Here is a 16,882-nt window from a genome sequence, read left to right as displayed (position 1 = left end):
GTACAGGAGTTGGGAGGTCATGTTACTGCTGTACAGTTGGAATATTGCATGCAATTCTGGTTCCCTTCCAATCAGAAAGATGTTGTGAAACTTAAGGGTTCAGAAAAGATTTACAAGGATGTTACCAAGACTGGAGGATTTGAGCTATAGGGAGAGACAACAGGCTGGGGCTGTTTTCCCTGGAGCGTCAGAGGTTGGGGGGTGACCTTCTATAGGTTTATAAAATCATGAGGGGCATATATAGGATAGATAGACAAAGTCTTTTCCCTGGGGTGGGAGAGTCTAGAACTAGAGGGCATAGGTTTACACCGAGAGGGGAAAGATATGAAAGAGACCCAAGAGGCAACCTTTTCATTTAGAGGGTGGTACGTGTATGGAATGAGCTGCCAGAGGAAGTGGTGGAGGCTGGTACAATTACAACATTTAAAAGGCAACTGGGGGGATATGGGCCCCCTGCTGGCAGGTGGGACAAGATTGGGTTGGGATATTGTGCACAGGGATGTGCAGGTTCGGTGCATTAGTCAGGGGTAAATGTTGAGCAATAGGGGTAGGGGAATTGTGTGGGCGGGTTACCCTTCGGAGGATCAGTGTGTAGTCTTTGGGCCGAGTGGTCTGCTCCCACACTGTGGGGAGTCTCTGAAGGGGAAGGGATTTTTGTAAACCGTGCAAGGTAACGCAGGCGTAGTGCGGGGACCTGCTGTTGGCCTTGCCCCACCCCTTGCTCCTCCCCCTGTTGTTGAGCTGTCTAAAAAACAGCTACTCTTTCTCTGCCTTTTTGCTGGGGGCATCTGAAGCTGTAACAATGTTGGGATGCAATAAAGGTTACCTGAACGTTCTGCCGGGCTCAGGCTCTCATTGAAAGCTCCAAGTTGTTGTTTTAAAGCTGCTCATTTCTTGCAGCCTCCTGCACTAAGTTTCCAATGTCCTGTATCAGATAGAGCAGTGAATGAGTAGCTGGTTTCGTTAATGTGTACATCCCAGAACTATTATTAAGTCATATTCTCGAGATCATTTAAGGTTTTTTTTTGAAACTGGTGACAGCTCAGCCCAGACAATGCAGGAAAGGTGTGTCAGTATCCCAATCTTAAATCGGACTGGTTCTATTTCCAAACTAGGAATTTATAAGATATTACATGGATTGACTACCTGTGTGTTGTGCTTTTTGTGCAAAATTGAATATATCTGCAAATATAATTCTGCAAATGCACCCCATTGTTGTGTGTGTGTGTGTGCGTGCGTGCGTGCGTGCTTTGTAAAGGGAGTGTGATGGAGGAGAAGCCTGCGAGAGGGTGTGTGTACGTCTGAGAAAGAACGTGTGTATGAGAGAGGTATAGATAAGTGAGGGGTTGCATTTTCCTAAAATAAGGAAGGGCAGGGCTTGTACAGAGGGATATGGTGGGGGGTGGGGTTCAGATACATACTTCATTGAAAGTTGCATCACTGGTTGGAAGGGTGCTTCAGAAGGCATTCAGCACACTTACCTTATTTGTTCACACCATTGAATAAAGGAGTTGGGACATCATTTAGAAGTTGTACAGGATGTTGGTGAAGCCACTTGTAGAGTACTGAGAACGCTTCTGGTGGCCCTGCAATAGGAAGAATACTATTATAGAGGGTTCAGTAAAGACTTACCAGGATGTTGCCAGGACTGGAGGGTTTGAGTTATAAGGAGAGGCTGAGATTCTCTTCACTGGAGCACAGGAGGTTGAGGGGTGACCTCATTGAGATTAATATAATCATGAGGGTTCGAGGTAACATGAACATCAAAAATAGCGAGGAGCCTGCACGGTTATGTCAAGTGTGCCTTACTGAAGTCCATATAGATCACATTACTGCTCTACCTTCCTCAAAAAACTCAATCAAGTTTGTGAGACATGATTTCCCACACACAAAACCATGTTGACTATCCCTAATTAGTCCTTGCCTTTTCAAATACTGTCCCTCAGGATTCCCTCCAACAATGTGCCCACCACTGACGTCAGGCTCACTGGTCTGTAGTTCCCTGGCTTGTCCTTACCACCCTTCTTAAACAGTGGCACCACGTTAGCCAACCTCCAATCTTCCGGCACATCACCTGACATGCGCAGGTGATGGGGGGGGGGGGGGGGGGTGAAATTATGGCATTTGGATACTTTAAATCCGCCAGGAACAGCATTTCCATAGAGCATACTGCGCATGTCAAGTGGAGGAGGAGATGTGACCTTATCAAGGTTTATGAAATCGTGAGGAGAGAGATGAGGTGAATGACGGGTGTCCTTCCCCTAGGGTTGGGGTTTCAAGATTAGGGAGCAAATTTTGACGGTGACAGGAGAAAGAGATTTTAAAAAGACTTGAAGGGCACAATTTTTTTTATAGAGTGGTTCACATGTGGACTAAATGTCGAGAGGAAGTGGTGGATGCAGATACACTAACGACGTTTAAAAGACATTTGGATAAGTTCATGAATAGGAAAGGTTTGGAGAGATATGGGCCAAAACACTGGCAGGTGGGACTGGTTTAGTTTGAGAACATAGTCAGCATGGACTAGTTGGACTGAAGGGTCTGTTTCTGTGCTGACTGACTCTGGAACTGTTCTATACTGGTCTTAAAACCATTTTCTTGCCTTCCCCATAAACATTCACATTAGAATCAGATGAACTCAGCCTTGAATATATTCAATGACCCCCTAACTGCAGGAAGACATCCCTACTTCTGAACTCAATTCCTCTTGTTAATACACCACTTGCCTTGCTCATTGCCTGCTGCACCTGTCTGACAACTGGCACAGAAGGACACTGATGCCCCTCTGAACACTCACGCATCATTCCTGATGAAGAGCTCGTGCCCCACACTACGACTGTCCTACTGCTCAGATGCAGCTTGACCTTCTATGCTTTGTCAATTGTGGTCTTCTCTACATCGGGGAAACCGAGCGTAAACTTGGGGAACGGTCTGCGGAGCATCACAGCCGGGTCCGCAGAGGCTGAGCGGACTTCCCAGTCTCCACTCATTTTAATGCCCCTTCCCACTCCCCTTCTGACATGATCATCTTTGGCTTCCTCCATTACCACAACGAACCAAACCACAAATTGGAGGAATAAAACCTCATCTTCTGCCTGAGCAGTCCACAGCCCGGAGGACTCAACACAGAGTTCTCCAATTTCAAATAATCTCCCATCCCATCCCCCAACTCACTTCCCAGCCCCTTCCACTCTTCCCTGCCAACTAGATTCCTTCCTCCCATTCACCAACCAGGTCGTACCAGGTTATGGCGATAAGGCAGGAACAGGATACAGATTGAGGATGATCAGCCATTATCACAATGAATGGTGGTGCTGACTCGAAGGGCAGAACAGCCTACTCCTGCACCTATTGTCTATTGTACCCTCTACCTGTCTCCACCTATCCCCACTTCAATACCCTGCCCCCAGCACACCCTTGTTCCACAGCTCTCCCTATACCCACCCCCAGTCCTGAACAAGGGTTACACCAGATACCTCGACTTCTCCACCTCCTGATACTGCCTGGCTTGCTCTTCCAGTCTCCTGTCTATTTTGCCAATTGAGACACAGGCCTGGACTAACTTTTCCAGAGTCTGTCCCCTCGCTGGATTCACTCCTATTCCTTTCAGTTGCTCCAAGTCAACACTTGAACCCCAGAATGAAACGTAAATGGAAAAGGGGGTGAGAAAAGAGAGTGCTGTACTCACATGTTGGACGGAGGAAAGAAGTTGCAGTCTGAGGTGAAGCTCAATCTTCCTTCAGAGAGAGGAGGAGCAGGACCTTAAGAAGCTCATGGTCCAACTTCCACATTCACCAAGAGGGGAGCTCCGAATGGCAGAAGGACAAGTCTCCCCCTGGTCCTCCAGTGCTCCTTATTCGTCCATCAAAAGTAGGTTTCGCAACTTTTCTGCCGACAGCGAGGAACATGCCCAATGTTTTGGTGACATTGGCAAACACGTGCCCTGCTTGTTCACACTGAGGAGTGTACACAACGTGCTCTGTAGCAATGCTGATGGTATTGACAGATTTTAAGTTTCCAAATACCTATCGGAGAATAAAAAGGGCAGAGCCATAATTCCCCCCAATGTGGCTCGATATTTGATTGAGCAGCCAGAAAAATACAAAAGCAATGTTTTTAAGCCTTTTCCTCAGTGTTGGGGTGAGACTCACAACTAGAGGGAATAGGTTTAGGGTGAGGCCACAAAGATATAAAAGGTTCCTGAAGGGGCAACGTTTCCATGTGGAGGGTGGTGCAGGTATGGAATGAGCTGCCAGAGGAAGTGGAGGAGGCTGGTATAATTACAGCCTTTAAAAGGTATCTGGATGGGTATATGAATAGGAAGGGTTTAGAGGGATATAGCGCTGGCAAAGGGGACTAGATTAATTCAGGATATCTGGATTTTCCTAACGGCCGCCCTCCCGCCGCTTCCTCGCTCGAGCGACTTCTCCTCCCAACCGCCTTCACCCCCGCGTGACGTCTGCACGGGGTGATGGGCGGGGCCGGGGGAGGGATGGGCGGGGCCGGGGGAGGGATGGGCGGGGGGCGGGGGCCGGGGGAGGGATGGGCGGGGCCGGGGGTGGGATGGGCGGGGGCCGGGGGAGGGATGGGCGGGGGCCGGGGGAGGGATGGGCGGGGGCCGGGGGAGGGATGGGCGGGGGCCGGGGGAGGGATGGGCGGGGGCCGGGGGAGGGATGGGCGGGGCCCGGGGAGCCTCACCGTCACCAAGTCACAGCCACCTCGCGCTCCAACTGTTCATTCACAAAAACAAACTCTCCTGTCTCACTCTGCAGCTGCGGGGGGCGGGGACACTGCCACGTTTCGAGGAGCCCTGTCTACATTGGGAAAGCTCACGGCTCAATTTAAACAGATATTCCGACATCGAACGGAACGGCGTCATATCTGCATTTTTTTATGCTGGAATCCATTGCTTATTATTTTTTTTCTTAACCCCCCCCCTCACTACGGTAGTGCTTATTTTTCCCCCAGCACCCATGGTGTGTGTGTGTGCAAATGTAAGACACAGTGAAAGACACAAAGTGCACGAATCTGCAAATAAAGAGGTTTAAATGGACAAGGTTATATTTCAAAGGGATGTGAGCACATTCAAAGGGATATCTTCATATGTAAAGTCACACAGTTATATCTAAATGAATCTACATTTCAAAGAGACGTTGCTCTATTTATAAGTAGAGACAATCGGTGTGAATTCTGTCTGTGTCCCAATGTTGAGTCAGACTGACATTTTTCTTAGAAAAGCTCTGCATTTAAACTACATTCTTGTGCTCCAGTGAATAAAGTCCCAGCCTCTCTCCTTATAACTCAAACCCTCCAGTCCTTACAACATCCTGGTATATCTTTATTAAACCCTCTCTGATAGTATTCTTCCTATTACAGGGCCACCAGAACTGTACTCAGTCCTCTGCAAGTGGCCTCACCAACATCCTGTACAACCTCAACATGATGTCCCATCCCCGATACTCAATGGGGTGAACAATGAATGCTATGCTGCTAAATGCCTTCTTAACTGCCCTGGCTACCTGTGATGCAACTTCCAAAGAACCATGTACCTGAACACCAGCCCACCCCCATGTCTGTCTGTTCTATAACATGACCCAGGGCCCTATCATTATCTGGACAAGTGCTGCCCTTCCTTGTTTTAGCAAAATGCAACCCCTTGCTTGTATTAATACCTCTCACACATATGCTCCGACACACACACACACACACACACACACACACACACACACACACACACGTTCCTCCTCCCCTCAATACTCTCACAGGCTTATACACCATCACACTCACACTTTACCAAGCACGTACATACTCTCACGCACAAACTCACGTGCACGCACACACAATTCTTTGGGGTGAATTTGTATTGGCAGAATTATATTTGCAGATACATTCAATTTTGGTAAAAAAGCACACAATGTCCAGGCAGTCAATCCATGTAATATTTTATGAATTCCTCCTTTGGAAATAGAACCAGTCTGATTCAAGATTGGGGTACAGACAGACTCTGACCTCACACCTTTAATGCATGGTCTGAGCTGAGATGTTATCTTTTTCATAAAACCTTAAGTCATCTCAAGAATGTGACTTAAAAGATGTTCTGGCAGTGACACATTAATGAACCAAAACCTGCACCCATTCTAAGAGATGAAAGGCTTAACAGCAATCTAGGCTTGTTCAATATATTCTATCAGTTGCATGATCTTTTGATATACGTTCTGTGTCTGCTCCACAGCTACCCGATAAAGGAGCAGCACTCAGAAAGCTAGTGCTTCCAAATAAACCTGTTGAACAATAACCTGGTGTTGTGATTTTTTTTTTAAACTTTATCACCCCAGTCTAATACCAACCCCTCCATATCATTTCGACTGAACACAGCCCCCACCTCCTGGTGCTGCCAGGAAACTTGACAATGCTGATGAAACAACGCAGTACCTGAAAGATGTACAATTTCTAATGATACAAGCTACTCATTCACTGCTCCATCTGATACACGACATTGGAAACTCTGCAGAGGCTGAAAGACAGGAGCAGCTTTAAAACAAAAACCTCTCGGAGCTCAAAGCTTTCAATGAGAGTCTGAGCCCGGCGGTAAGTTCAGGTAACCTTGATTGTGACCCGACTTTGTCTATGCCTTTTTGCTGGGGGAATCTGAAGCTGTAACAAAGTAGCAGCTTTTTAAACAGTTCAAGATCAAACCCCACACACACCCCACTGTCTTTACTATTGGTCAGCACCAAGTTGTCCCTTTGTAATTGGATCCTTGGTACAGCCGTAACCCGGAGGAAGTATTGCATCACTCAGCAATTTTAACCCATACCCTGTCTCCAAGTAAGTTTCTCCCCGCTCATTTGCCAGGAAGGGGCAGTGTAGAGTCAACCAGACTGCTGTGGGTCTGGAGTCAGGTGTAGGCCAGACCGGGTAAAGGATGCAGCTGGAACGACTGAGTGAATCCTTTCCCCCAATGGTGGTTCCCTTCCCTAACAAGGGAGAGAGGGAATCAGATGGGGGCTTTCTCCCCTGCACCACCTCCCTCCCTGAAACGGTCTCATTGTTCGATTCCAAACTCCACATTTCTGACCGAATACCAATTCTGCCGTCTGTCTTGGCGGGATTCAAACCCGGGAGTCCCCGGAACCGGGCTGATAGTCCAATCAATAATGGCACTCGGCCGTCACTCCTTCAATCCCCCTGCGATGGCACGTGAACCCGCTGGTGCTTCTGCAGATGGAAGGAGCGGGTGAAGCCCTTCCCGCACTGAGAGCAGGTGAACGGTCTCTCCCCCGTGTGGACCCGCTGGTGGGCCAACAGGGCAGAGAAAAACATGAAGGCCTTCCCACAATCGGGACAGCGGAAGGGCCTCTCCCCCGTGTGGTCCCGCTGGTGGGCCAACAGGTGGGAGGAATGTCTGAAGGCCTTCCCGCAGTCGGTGCAGGGGAATGGCCTCTCCCCGGTGTGACTGCGCCGATGTGTCTCCAGGGCAGAAGGGAAATGAAAGCCTTTCCCACAGTCGCCACACTTCCACCGTTTCTCCACGGGGTGGGATTCCTCGGGTTTCTCCATGGCCAAAGCTTCAGCTGCACATAAACGCTTTTCCAGCCCCTCCCTGCCGTGAATTCCTCTTCCTAGGCCGTCCAACTGTTTCAGGCTCCACACGCAGTGGGTCAGACTGACGGTGAAAACATACTCAGTTAGGAACCAAAAAGCTTTGATCCCTCTCACACAAATCACAGTCGAAAATCGTTGCGGTCCTGGTGGACTGAGTGACTGTCAGACGTTGATGTTGAAGTGAGGACCGCAAATGCTGGAGAGTCAGTCGAAAAATGTGGCACTGGAAAAGCATGGGGATGTCAGACAGCATCTGAGGAGCAGGAGGGTCAATGTTTCTCATCTGTTGATTGAGAAACTTCCGCCATCAGATCTTCAAATACGCTGTAAAAATAGATTACAAAAGTCACCACTGTCAGCCCCAGGGTAGAAACTCTAAACAAGCAATTCTACTTTGTAGAATTTTCTTTTCTTTTGTTATTCTACAAAATTGAAAGCACCATCCCACTCTGTTCTCACTCTGCTCTAACTAATTCTCCTGGAAGTGCTGATTCAGGATCTTACAAGGGCAGAAAAAGCAAAAACGTCAAGACTGACATCTCAGAACAAGAGGGCATAGGTTTAGGGTGAGAAAGAAACAAAAGAGATCTGAGGGGCAGCCTTTTCACACAGAGGGTAGGACATGTATGGAATGAGCTGCAGGAGGAAGTGGTGGAGGCTGACACAAATACAACTTTTAAAGAGCAGCTGGATGGGTACGTGAATGGGTAGGGTTTAGAGGGATATGGGCTGCTCGTATCATACATTTGTAAATCCCAGAATTTCCTGAAAGACATCTTCTTGAGATAACTCAAGGTTTTATAACAAAATGTGACAGCTCAGCTCTGACAATGCATTAAAGGTGTGAGGTCAGAGTCTGTCTGTAACACAATCTTGAGTCAGACTGGTTCTATTTCCAAAGGGGAATTTACAAAATATTACATGGATCAGCCTGCAGATTGTGCATTTTTGAGAAAAATAGAATGTCTCTGCAAATATAATTCTGCAAATACAAATTCACCTCCATGGATGTATATGTGTGAATGAGACAGAGAAAAGTCTATTTTGTGCTGTATATCCCGATGTCTACTTGATAACAGATGCTTTAATTCTGCTGGTGTAAATATTGTTGTAAATCATAGCTGGGTATGAATAGTTAGATGTTAGGGTGAGAGAGTGCCTCAAGAGGGGCACTATAAGAATCGTGGGAGAGCCCTATTTCTGGTTTACTTCCTCATGAACAAACATTAAGCACGAGCATTTATTTATTTCTAATTTTGTTCTGTTTTTCTTGTTTGATTCCCAGCTAGGACTACACTCTGTGTCTGGATGGTTGACAGGCTGGGAGACTGTGGCTTGAGTCTTGAATAACTGAATGTTTTAGTGTTCCAGAAGGTGTGGGGGGTGGGGAGGTCAAGGCTTCAGCAGAAATCCAGCAGAGCAGAGAACAGACCAATATCTTATTCTGTGGGAAACTGAAATCCGAGCTGATTGTGGCTGATATATCCATTGGCTCAGCTCTTTCTCCCTGCATTATCCCAACTACCCTTAACTCCCTGACCATGAAAACCCATCCAATTGTGTCTTGAATATACTTAATGAAGATGCCTCTACTGCTTCCTTGGGCAGAGAATTCCATAGATTGACTGTTCTCTAGGAAAAGCAGTTCGTCCTCATCTGTCCTAGGTGGCACAGTGAGTAGCACTGCTGCGTCACAGCGCCAGAGACCCAAATTCAATTCCTGCCTCGGGCAACTGTCTGTGTGGGTTTCCTCCGTGTGCTCTGGTTTTCTCCCACAGTCCAAAGATGTGCAGGTTAGGTGAATTGGCCATGCTAAATTGCCTGTAGGGTCAGGTGAAGGGGTAAATGTTGGGGAGTGGGTCTGGGGAGGGTTGCTCTTCAGAGGAGAGGGGGTAGTTGGGGGTAGTGCATCCACCACGACCTCTGGACATTCATCCCATACATGAACCACTCTCTGTTTATGAAAACCTTTTCCCGAATCGGTCCACGCCGTGCATTCACTTGCAGCAACCGAAAGGAAATGGAAGTCAAAGATTGAATCCAAGAATGGGGGGGGAAAAAAAGGAAAAGGAGTTGGGAAGAGAGTGCCCTACTCACAGATGGTTGACAGAGTAAGGAGGTTGCAGTCTGGAGCAAACTCAATCTTTATTCAGAGACAGAGCAGCAGCAACTCCCGAAGCTCGTGTTCCAACTTCCGCATTCAGACAATAGGAAGGCTCTGATTGGCAGGAGGACCAGTCACCTTCCGGTCCTCCAAGGCTTCCGATTGGTCCACCAAAAGAAAGTCGCGAGGCGTGTGCCTTGCGTGCAGTGAGGAGCATGCGCAGTCTGCTCTCTGGCGATGAGGCTGTTACTGACAGGATTGAAGTGTCTGAATGTCAAGAGAAGTTAAAAAGGGGAGATGCATCATTTTTTTCCCTCTGTTATATTTACCTTTCCTCCACGCCCCATGACTTTATAAATCGAAATAAGGTCACCCGACAACTTGTGGTTGTCGATAGGGCGACCAGAAGTGTACTCAGTACTCTACACATGGTCTCACCAATATCCTGTCCAACCTCAACGTGATGTCCCAACTCCTGCACTGAAAGGTGTGAACAATGAAGGAGAGTGTGCTAAACGCCTCTTTCACCACCCTGTCTCCCAATGATGCAACTTCCAAAGAACTATGTCCCCGACTTGGAGATGTCGGTGTTGGACTGGGGTGGATGAAGTTAAAATTCACACCACACCAGCTGATACTCCAACAGGCTCATTTGCAAGCACTAGCTTTAAGAGTACTGCTCCTTCATCAGGTGGTTGTGTCTTATGATCCTGCTCCACAAACACCCCATGAAGAAGCAGCGCTCCAAAAGCTTGTGTTTCCAAATAAACCAGTTGGACAATAACCTGGTGTTGAGAGATTTTTAACTTTATGTACCTGAACCCCTCCACATTCCCCCCCCCCCCCCCATGAATCTGTTCTAGAACACATTGCAGGGCCCTACTATTAACTGTACAAGTCCTGCCCTTCCTCTTTTTAGCAAAGTGCAACCCCTTGCCTTTATCTCTCGCTCTCTCAGACACACACACACCCTAACACTCACCCCATCTCACAGGCTGATACTCCATCTCACACACACTTCATTTGCATATATGCACACACTCTCATGCACACACAGTCACACAAGTCTATGGGGTGAATTTGCAATTGCAGAATTATATTTGCAGATATATTCAATTTTGCTCAAAAAGCAGACAAACTGCATGTAATATTTTATAAATTCCTACTTTGGTTAATAGAACCAATCTGATTCAAGATTGGGATACAGTCTCGAACCTCACAACTTTATGCAGTATCGGAGCTGAGATGCCACCTATTTTTATAAAACCTTAAACCATCTCAAGAAGGTGAATTAAAAGTAGTTCTGGGGTTTACTGAACTGAAACCTGCAACCCATGGTAAAAGATGAAAGACTAATCCGCAATCTAGATTTGTTCAATATCTTATCAGTTGCATGACGCCGTCAGCTTTTGCTATAAATTCTGTGTCTTATGATTCTGCTCCACAGCTACCTGATGAAGGAGCAGCACTCCAAAAGCCAGTGCTTCCAAATAAACCAGAAGGAAGATAACCTGGTGTTGTGTGATTTGTAACTTTCTCCACCCCAGTCCAACACCAGCACCTCCACATCGTTTCCAATGGACACAGCCCACACCTCCCAGTGCTGCCAGGAAACTGTACAATGACAATGGGATGATGTAGTACCTGCACTCCTGAAAAATTCACAATTTCTTACAATACTGGCCACTCATTCACTGCTGCAACCGATACACAACATTGGAAACATAGTACAGGAGGCTGTCAGAAATCAGCACAGGAGGTCAGGCAGCATCTGAGGAGCAGGAAAATCAATATTGCCCAAAAAATGTCGATTTTCCTGCTCCTTGGATGCTGCTTGACCTGCTGTGCGTTGCCAGCACTACTTTAATCTTGACTCTGATCTCCAGCATCAGCAGTTCTCACTTTCACCTGTAAGAAATGAGCAGTTTTAGAACAAAATGCAATTCAAAGCTCTCAATGAGAGTCGGAGCTCGGCGTGAAGTACAGGTAATCTTTATTGCGACCCAACTTTGTTACAGCTTCAGAATCTCCCAGCAGAAAGGTGTAGAAAAAGTCGCAATGTTTTAAAAACAGCTCACAGTCAAAGTGCACACACCCCCTCCAACCCCTCACTTTCTTCATTATCGGTCACTACCCAGTTGACCCTTTGTAATTGGATCCTTGGTACAGCCTTAACCCGGAGAAAGTACTGCCTCACTCAGCATTTTCAACTCGTATCCTGTTTCCAAGTCAGTTGGATGGGCAGTGTAGAGTCAATCATAAAGCTTTGGGCCTGGAGTCACGTGTAGGCCAGACCGGGTAAAGGATGCAGCTGGGACGATTGAGTGAATCCTCTCCCACAACGACAGTTTCTTTCCCTAAAAAAGAACGGAGTGAATCAGGGTGGGGGTTTTCTTCCATCCCCACTGCACCGACAATGGTTTCACCGTTAGATTCTGAACTCCAGATTTCTGACTAAATTCCAATTCCCCCATCTGCTGCAGTGGGAATCGAACCCTGGAGTCCCCGGAACCGGGTTGATAGTCCAGTCAATAAATGGTACTCGGCTGTCATTCCTTCAATCCCCCTGCGATGGTACATGAACTCGCTGGTGGCTCCGCAGGTAGGAGGAGCGGGTGAAGGCCTTCCCACACTCGGGGCAGCTGAAGGGCCTCTCCCCCGTGTGGACCCGCTGGTGCCTCAGCAGGTTAGAGGAATTGCTGAAGGCCTTCCCGCACTCGTTGCACGGGAACGGCCTCTCCCCCGTGTGGACCCGCCGGTGGGTCAGCAGGTTAGTGGAATGCCTGAAGGCCTTCCCACACTCGGGGCAGCTGAAGGGCCTCTCCCCGGTGTGGACCCGCCAGTGGGTCAGCAAGTGAGAAGAATACCTGAAGGCCTTCCCACACTCTGTGCAAGGGAACAGCCTCTCCCCAGTGTGGACCTGCTGGTGGCTTAGCACGTTAGAAGAATTGGTGAAGGCCTTCCCACACTCGGGGCAGCTGAAGGGCCTCTCCCCCGTGTGGACCCGCTGGTGGGTCAGCAGGGTGGAGGAATTACTGAAGGCCTTCCCACACTCGGGGCAGCTGAAGGGCCTCTCCCCCGTGTGGACCCGCTGGTGCCTCAGTAGGTGGGAGGAATTGCTGAAGGCCTTCCCGCACTCGGGGCAGCTGAAGGGCCTGTCCCCCGTGTGGACCCACTGGTGGCTCCGCAGGTGGGAGGAATTGCTGAAGGCCTTCCCACATTCAGGGCAGCCGAAGGGCCTCTCCCCCGTGTGGACCCGCTGGTGGGTAAGCAAGTGGGAGGAATTCCTGAAGTCCTTCCCGCACTCGAGGCAGCTGAAGGGCCTCTCCCCGGTGTGGACCCGCTGGTGGGTCAGCAGGTGGGAGGAATTGCTGAAGGCCTGCCCGCACTCGGGGCAGCTGTAGGGCCTCTCCCCTGTGTGGACTCGCCGGTGGGTCTGGAGGTTGGAGGCCTGGGAAAAGGCCTTCCCACACTCATGGCAGCTGAAGGGCCTCTCCCCTGTGTGGACTCGCTGGTGGGTCTGGAGGTTGGAGGCCTGGGAAAAGGCCTTCCCACACTCGTGGCAGCTGTAGGGCCTTTCCCCCATGTGGACCCGCTGGTGGGTGTGGAGGTTGGTGGAATCGCTGAAGCCCTTCCCACAGACAGGGCAGGGGAATCGCCTCTCCCCAGTGTGGCTGTGCCGATGAGTATCCAGGGCAGACGGGAAACGGAAGCCTCTTTTGCAGTTGCCACACTTCCACGGTTTCTCCACGGAGCGGGATTCTTCTGGTTTCTCCATGGCCGGAGCTTCAGCCACACACAAACGTGTGCAGAGCCTATCCCCAACGTGAATTCCCCTTCCCAGGCCGTATAACTGTTTCAGGCTCCACACTCAGTGCGCTGCAACAGTGGGGTCTCTCATCCAGTCCCACTGATGCTGAAAACGTACTCAAACAGGAACCAAAAAGCTTTGCTCCTTCTCACAGAAATCACAGTCAAAAACCGTTGCGGTCCCAATGGATTGAGTGACTGTCAGACATTGACGTCAAAGTGAGGACTGCAGACACTGGAGAGTCAGAGTCAGAAAGTGTGGCGCTGGAAAAGCACAGCAGGTCAGGCAGCATCTGAGGAGCAGGAGAGTCAACGTTTCGGGCATAAGCCCTTCATCCGTTGATTTTGAAACTTCTGTCTTCAGATCTTCAAATACTCTGTAAAAAGAGATTACAAAAGGCATCATTGTAGGCAGGGTAGAAATTCTTAACAAGGAATTCTACTTTCTGCGAAATATTCTTTTCTTTTGTTATTCCACAAAATTGAAAGCACCTTCCCACTTTCTCTCCCCCTCTGTTCTCACTCCACTCTAATTCCCTGAAGGTGCTGATTCAGGATCTTAAAGGGGCAGAAAAGCAGAAACGTCAAGACTGACACCTCTCTGCATTTTGGATAACCCCACAACCCTGGGACACAGTTGACAGTGAGCAGGTCTGTTTCTGAGAAGCAAACATAAGTGTGCCAATTCATGGGGTAACCTGCAATGCAGCTATTTGTGGGACAAAATGGTTAAGGTCCCCAGGAAGGTGGAAGCAAATTGAGACATCAAGGCATTAACACCGACACACTTCAGTCAAACTCTTCTGCTCCCAGTCAGGGCAAAACATCTTTGAAAGCTGCTCTGAAAGTCCAGTCTTCACAACCACACTTCTGCTTTCACCAAAGACAATTAGACTCATACAGCACGGAAGAAGACCCTTGTCTGAGCTGACCAGATATCCTAAATTAATCTAGCCACATTTGCCATCACTTGGCAATAGATCCACACACATCATCTATTGCATCCGCTGCACCCGATGTGGCCTCCTCTATATTGGGGAGACAGGCCGCCTACTTGTGGAACGTTTCAGAGAACACCTCTGGGACACCCGCACCAACCAAACCAACCATCCCGTAGCCCAACACTTCACCTCCCCCTCCCACTCCACCAAGGACATGCAGATCCTTGGACTCCTCCATCGCCAGACCATGGCAACACAACGGTTGGAGGAAGAGCGCCTCATCTTCCGCCTGGGAACCCTCCAACCACAAGGGATGAACTCAGATTTCTCCAGTTTCCTCATTTCCCCTCCCCCCCACCTTGCCTCGGTCAAATCCCTCGAACTCAGCACCGCCTTCCTAACCTGCAATCTTCTTCCTGACCTCTCTGCCCCCACCCCACTCCGTCCTATCACCCTCACCTTGACCTCCCTCCACCTATCGCATTCCCAACGCCCCTCCCCCAAGTCCCTCCTCCCTACCTTTTATCTTAGCCTGCTGGACACACTTTCCTCATTCCTGAAGAAGGGCTGATGCCCGAAACGTCGATTCTCCTGCTCCTTGGATGCTGCCTGACCTGCTGCGCTTTTCCAGCAACACATTTTCAGCTCTGATCTCCAGCATCTGCAGTCCTCACTTTCTCCACCAATTCAGACACATACCTGAGTTTGCAGAATCTGCTCCCTCCCTGGATTCACTCCGGCTGCTACAAGTGAACAGATTTCCACCCCTCCCCTCTCTCGCCTCCCCAGGATGAACAGTTGTCCAGAGGGAGGGAGTTTCACTCTGAACCTGACAGGGCCACTTCCGCACTTTGTGACGCCATCGATGGGTCGGGGGTGGGGGAGGGTATGGGAGACTGGGTGAGAGAAAGGGGCGGGGCGGGACGCGGGGGCTCGGCCGGCAGCGGGACCCCGCAGTGCGCCTGCGCTGCCCTGCACAGTTTGCAGAAATTCCTTCCCTTCAGAGAATCCCCAGTGTAGAAGCAGGCCACTCGGCCCAACGAGTCCACACCGACCCTCCAAAGGGTAACTCACCCTCAACCATTCCCCTAGCCATATTGTTCAATACTGTTAGAAATGGGGTAAAGTGTTGTTTTTGCAGATATAGAAAAAGCATAAAGAAAAGGGGTACAGCAAGAGAACTATTCACCCTGCAGGTATTTAGGGACTTTTCAGTGTTTAATTGTGGTTAATTAAATACTAACTTTGGTGTGTAATTACTATAACAAAAAATTCTTTTTGTAAAATTATGCTTTCAGCAAAAAGCTGAGATAACTGAGATACTTGAGCGATACAAAACGATACAAGTTAATGAAATATCTGAGGATGGAACGTACCAGCAGAACTGATACAAAATGTTAAACTAGATCTTGACAAAATAAATGTATGTGTCAGCATTTACAGAGAGGAAGGTTGCCAACCTGGGGAAGGGGGAAGTAATAAGGGTGGAGCGCAGCTGGGCAGTGGTCTGGTACAGTGAGAGAGATTGGGTCATTAGGAGTCTAGAGAGATGACCTCACTCAGCTCAAAGGGTATAACTGTACACTAACCCGAGTTCTAATTTGCTCATTTGCTTCTGCATTTGAAGCCCTTACTTGCAAGATCGTAGAATAAATTGCCTTGTTTCCAGTTTCGGTGGTCTCCTCTAAATTTTATTAAACTTGTTTCTAAAAGATTTGGGGGCTCGTTCCTGGATCCCAAGCTCCGGTCGCTCGGCGTTCTTGGAGAAACGGAGAAGGTGCACCTCGCTGATTTCGGCGATCTCTAGTTTCCCCTTGTTGCCGAGGCGGCTCTGGGCGAGGGTGATCCGGACTGGGAGACCCTGGAGACAGGACGGGCAGAGGCGACGCAGCGGGTCTGGTCGGGTAACTCTTGTGCACAAGACCCGGGTAAGAAAAAGGTCTTAAATAAGTATTGTCCAGGCGACCGGGGTAGGCAGCGGGTTTTGTTTTGTTGTCAGTCTTTGCCACGAGCGAGGTGCACTAAGACATGGCGGGTTGGTCAGGTAACACTTATGGACTTAAGACCCGCATTCGCGGGCGGCCGGGATTTGCAGCAGTACTTGCTGTTTTGCCGCGGTGCGAAGGGCACTAAGATGTGGTGGTTCGGTCGGGTTACTCTTGTGTACATAAGACCCAGGTAAAGCTAAATTTCAGGCGACCTAGATGGACAACGTATTTTGCTGTCTGGTATTGCCGCGGGAAGGGGCGCGCATTCGACCAGGTAACTTTTGTGCACAGACCAAGGTATGAAAATTGACCTTTAGGTATTACCTTGGTGGTCGGTTCCGTACGAGAAGTACGGGGGAATTGGCAACTTAAAAAATATTTAATTGGCTAGATTAATCTAACAAGTAAGGTGTCTAACTGATTCGATCACCCAG

General features: G+C 48.9%; 1 protein-coding gene across 2 annotated transcripts in view; it reads right to left on the bottom strand.

Moving 5' to 3' along the window:
• LOC140487199 (uncharacterized) overlaps positions 1-16,882 on the bottom strand; it is a 71,480-nt gene that overhangs the window by 30,610 nt on the left and 23,988 nt on the right. Inside the window, exons 4-5 of one of the 2 annotated variants that reach the window (XM_072586848.1) lie at positions 12,288-13,896; positions 7,201-7,545 (exon numbers count right to left, since the gene is read on the bottom strand). In XM_072586848.1, coding sequence (XP_072442949.1) covers positions 7,201-7,545; positions 12,288-13,487 — 1,545 coding nt within the window. In that variant the 5' untranslated portion in view covers positions 13,488-13,896. Of the gene's footprint in view, positions 1-7,200; positions 7,546-11,685; positions 13,897-16,882 lie in introns of those variants that run through there. The other variant, XM_072586847.1, reaches the window with a different exon arrangement.

The sequence above is a fragment of the Chiloscyllium punctatum genome, chromosome 16 (assembly GCF_047496795.1).
Source record: "Chiloscyllium punctatum isolate Juve2018m chromosome 16, sChiPun1.3, whole genome shotgun sequence".
Lineage (NCBI taxonomy): Eukaryota > Metazoa > Chordata > Chondrichthyes > Orectolobiformes > Hemiscylliidae > Chiloscyllium > Chiloscyllium punctatum.
This window is presented reverse-complemented; position numbering and strand designations above follow the sequence as displayed.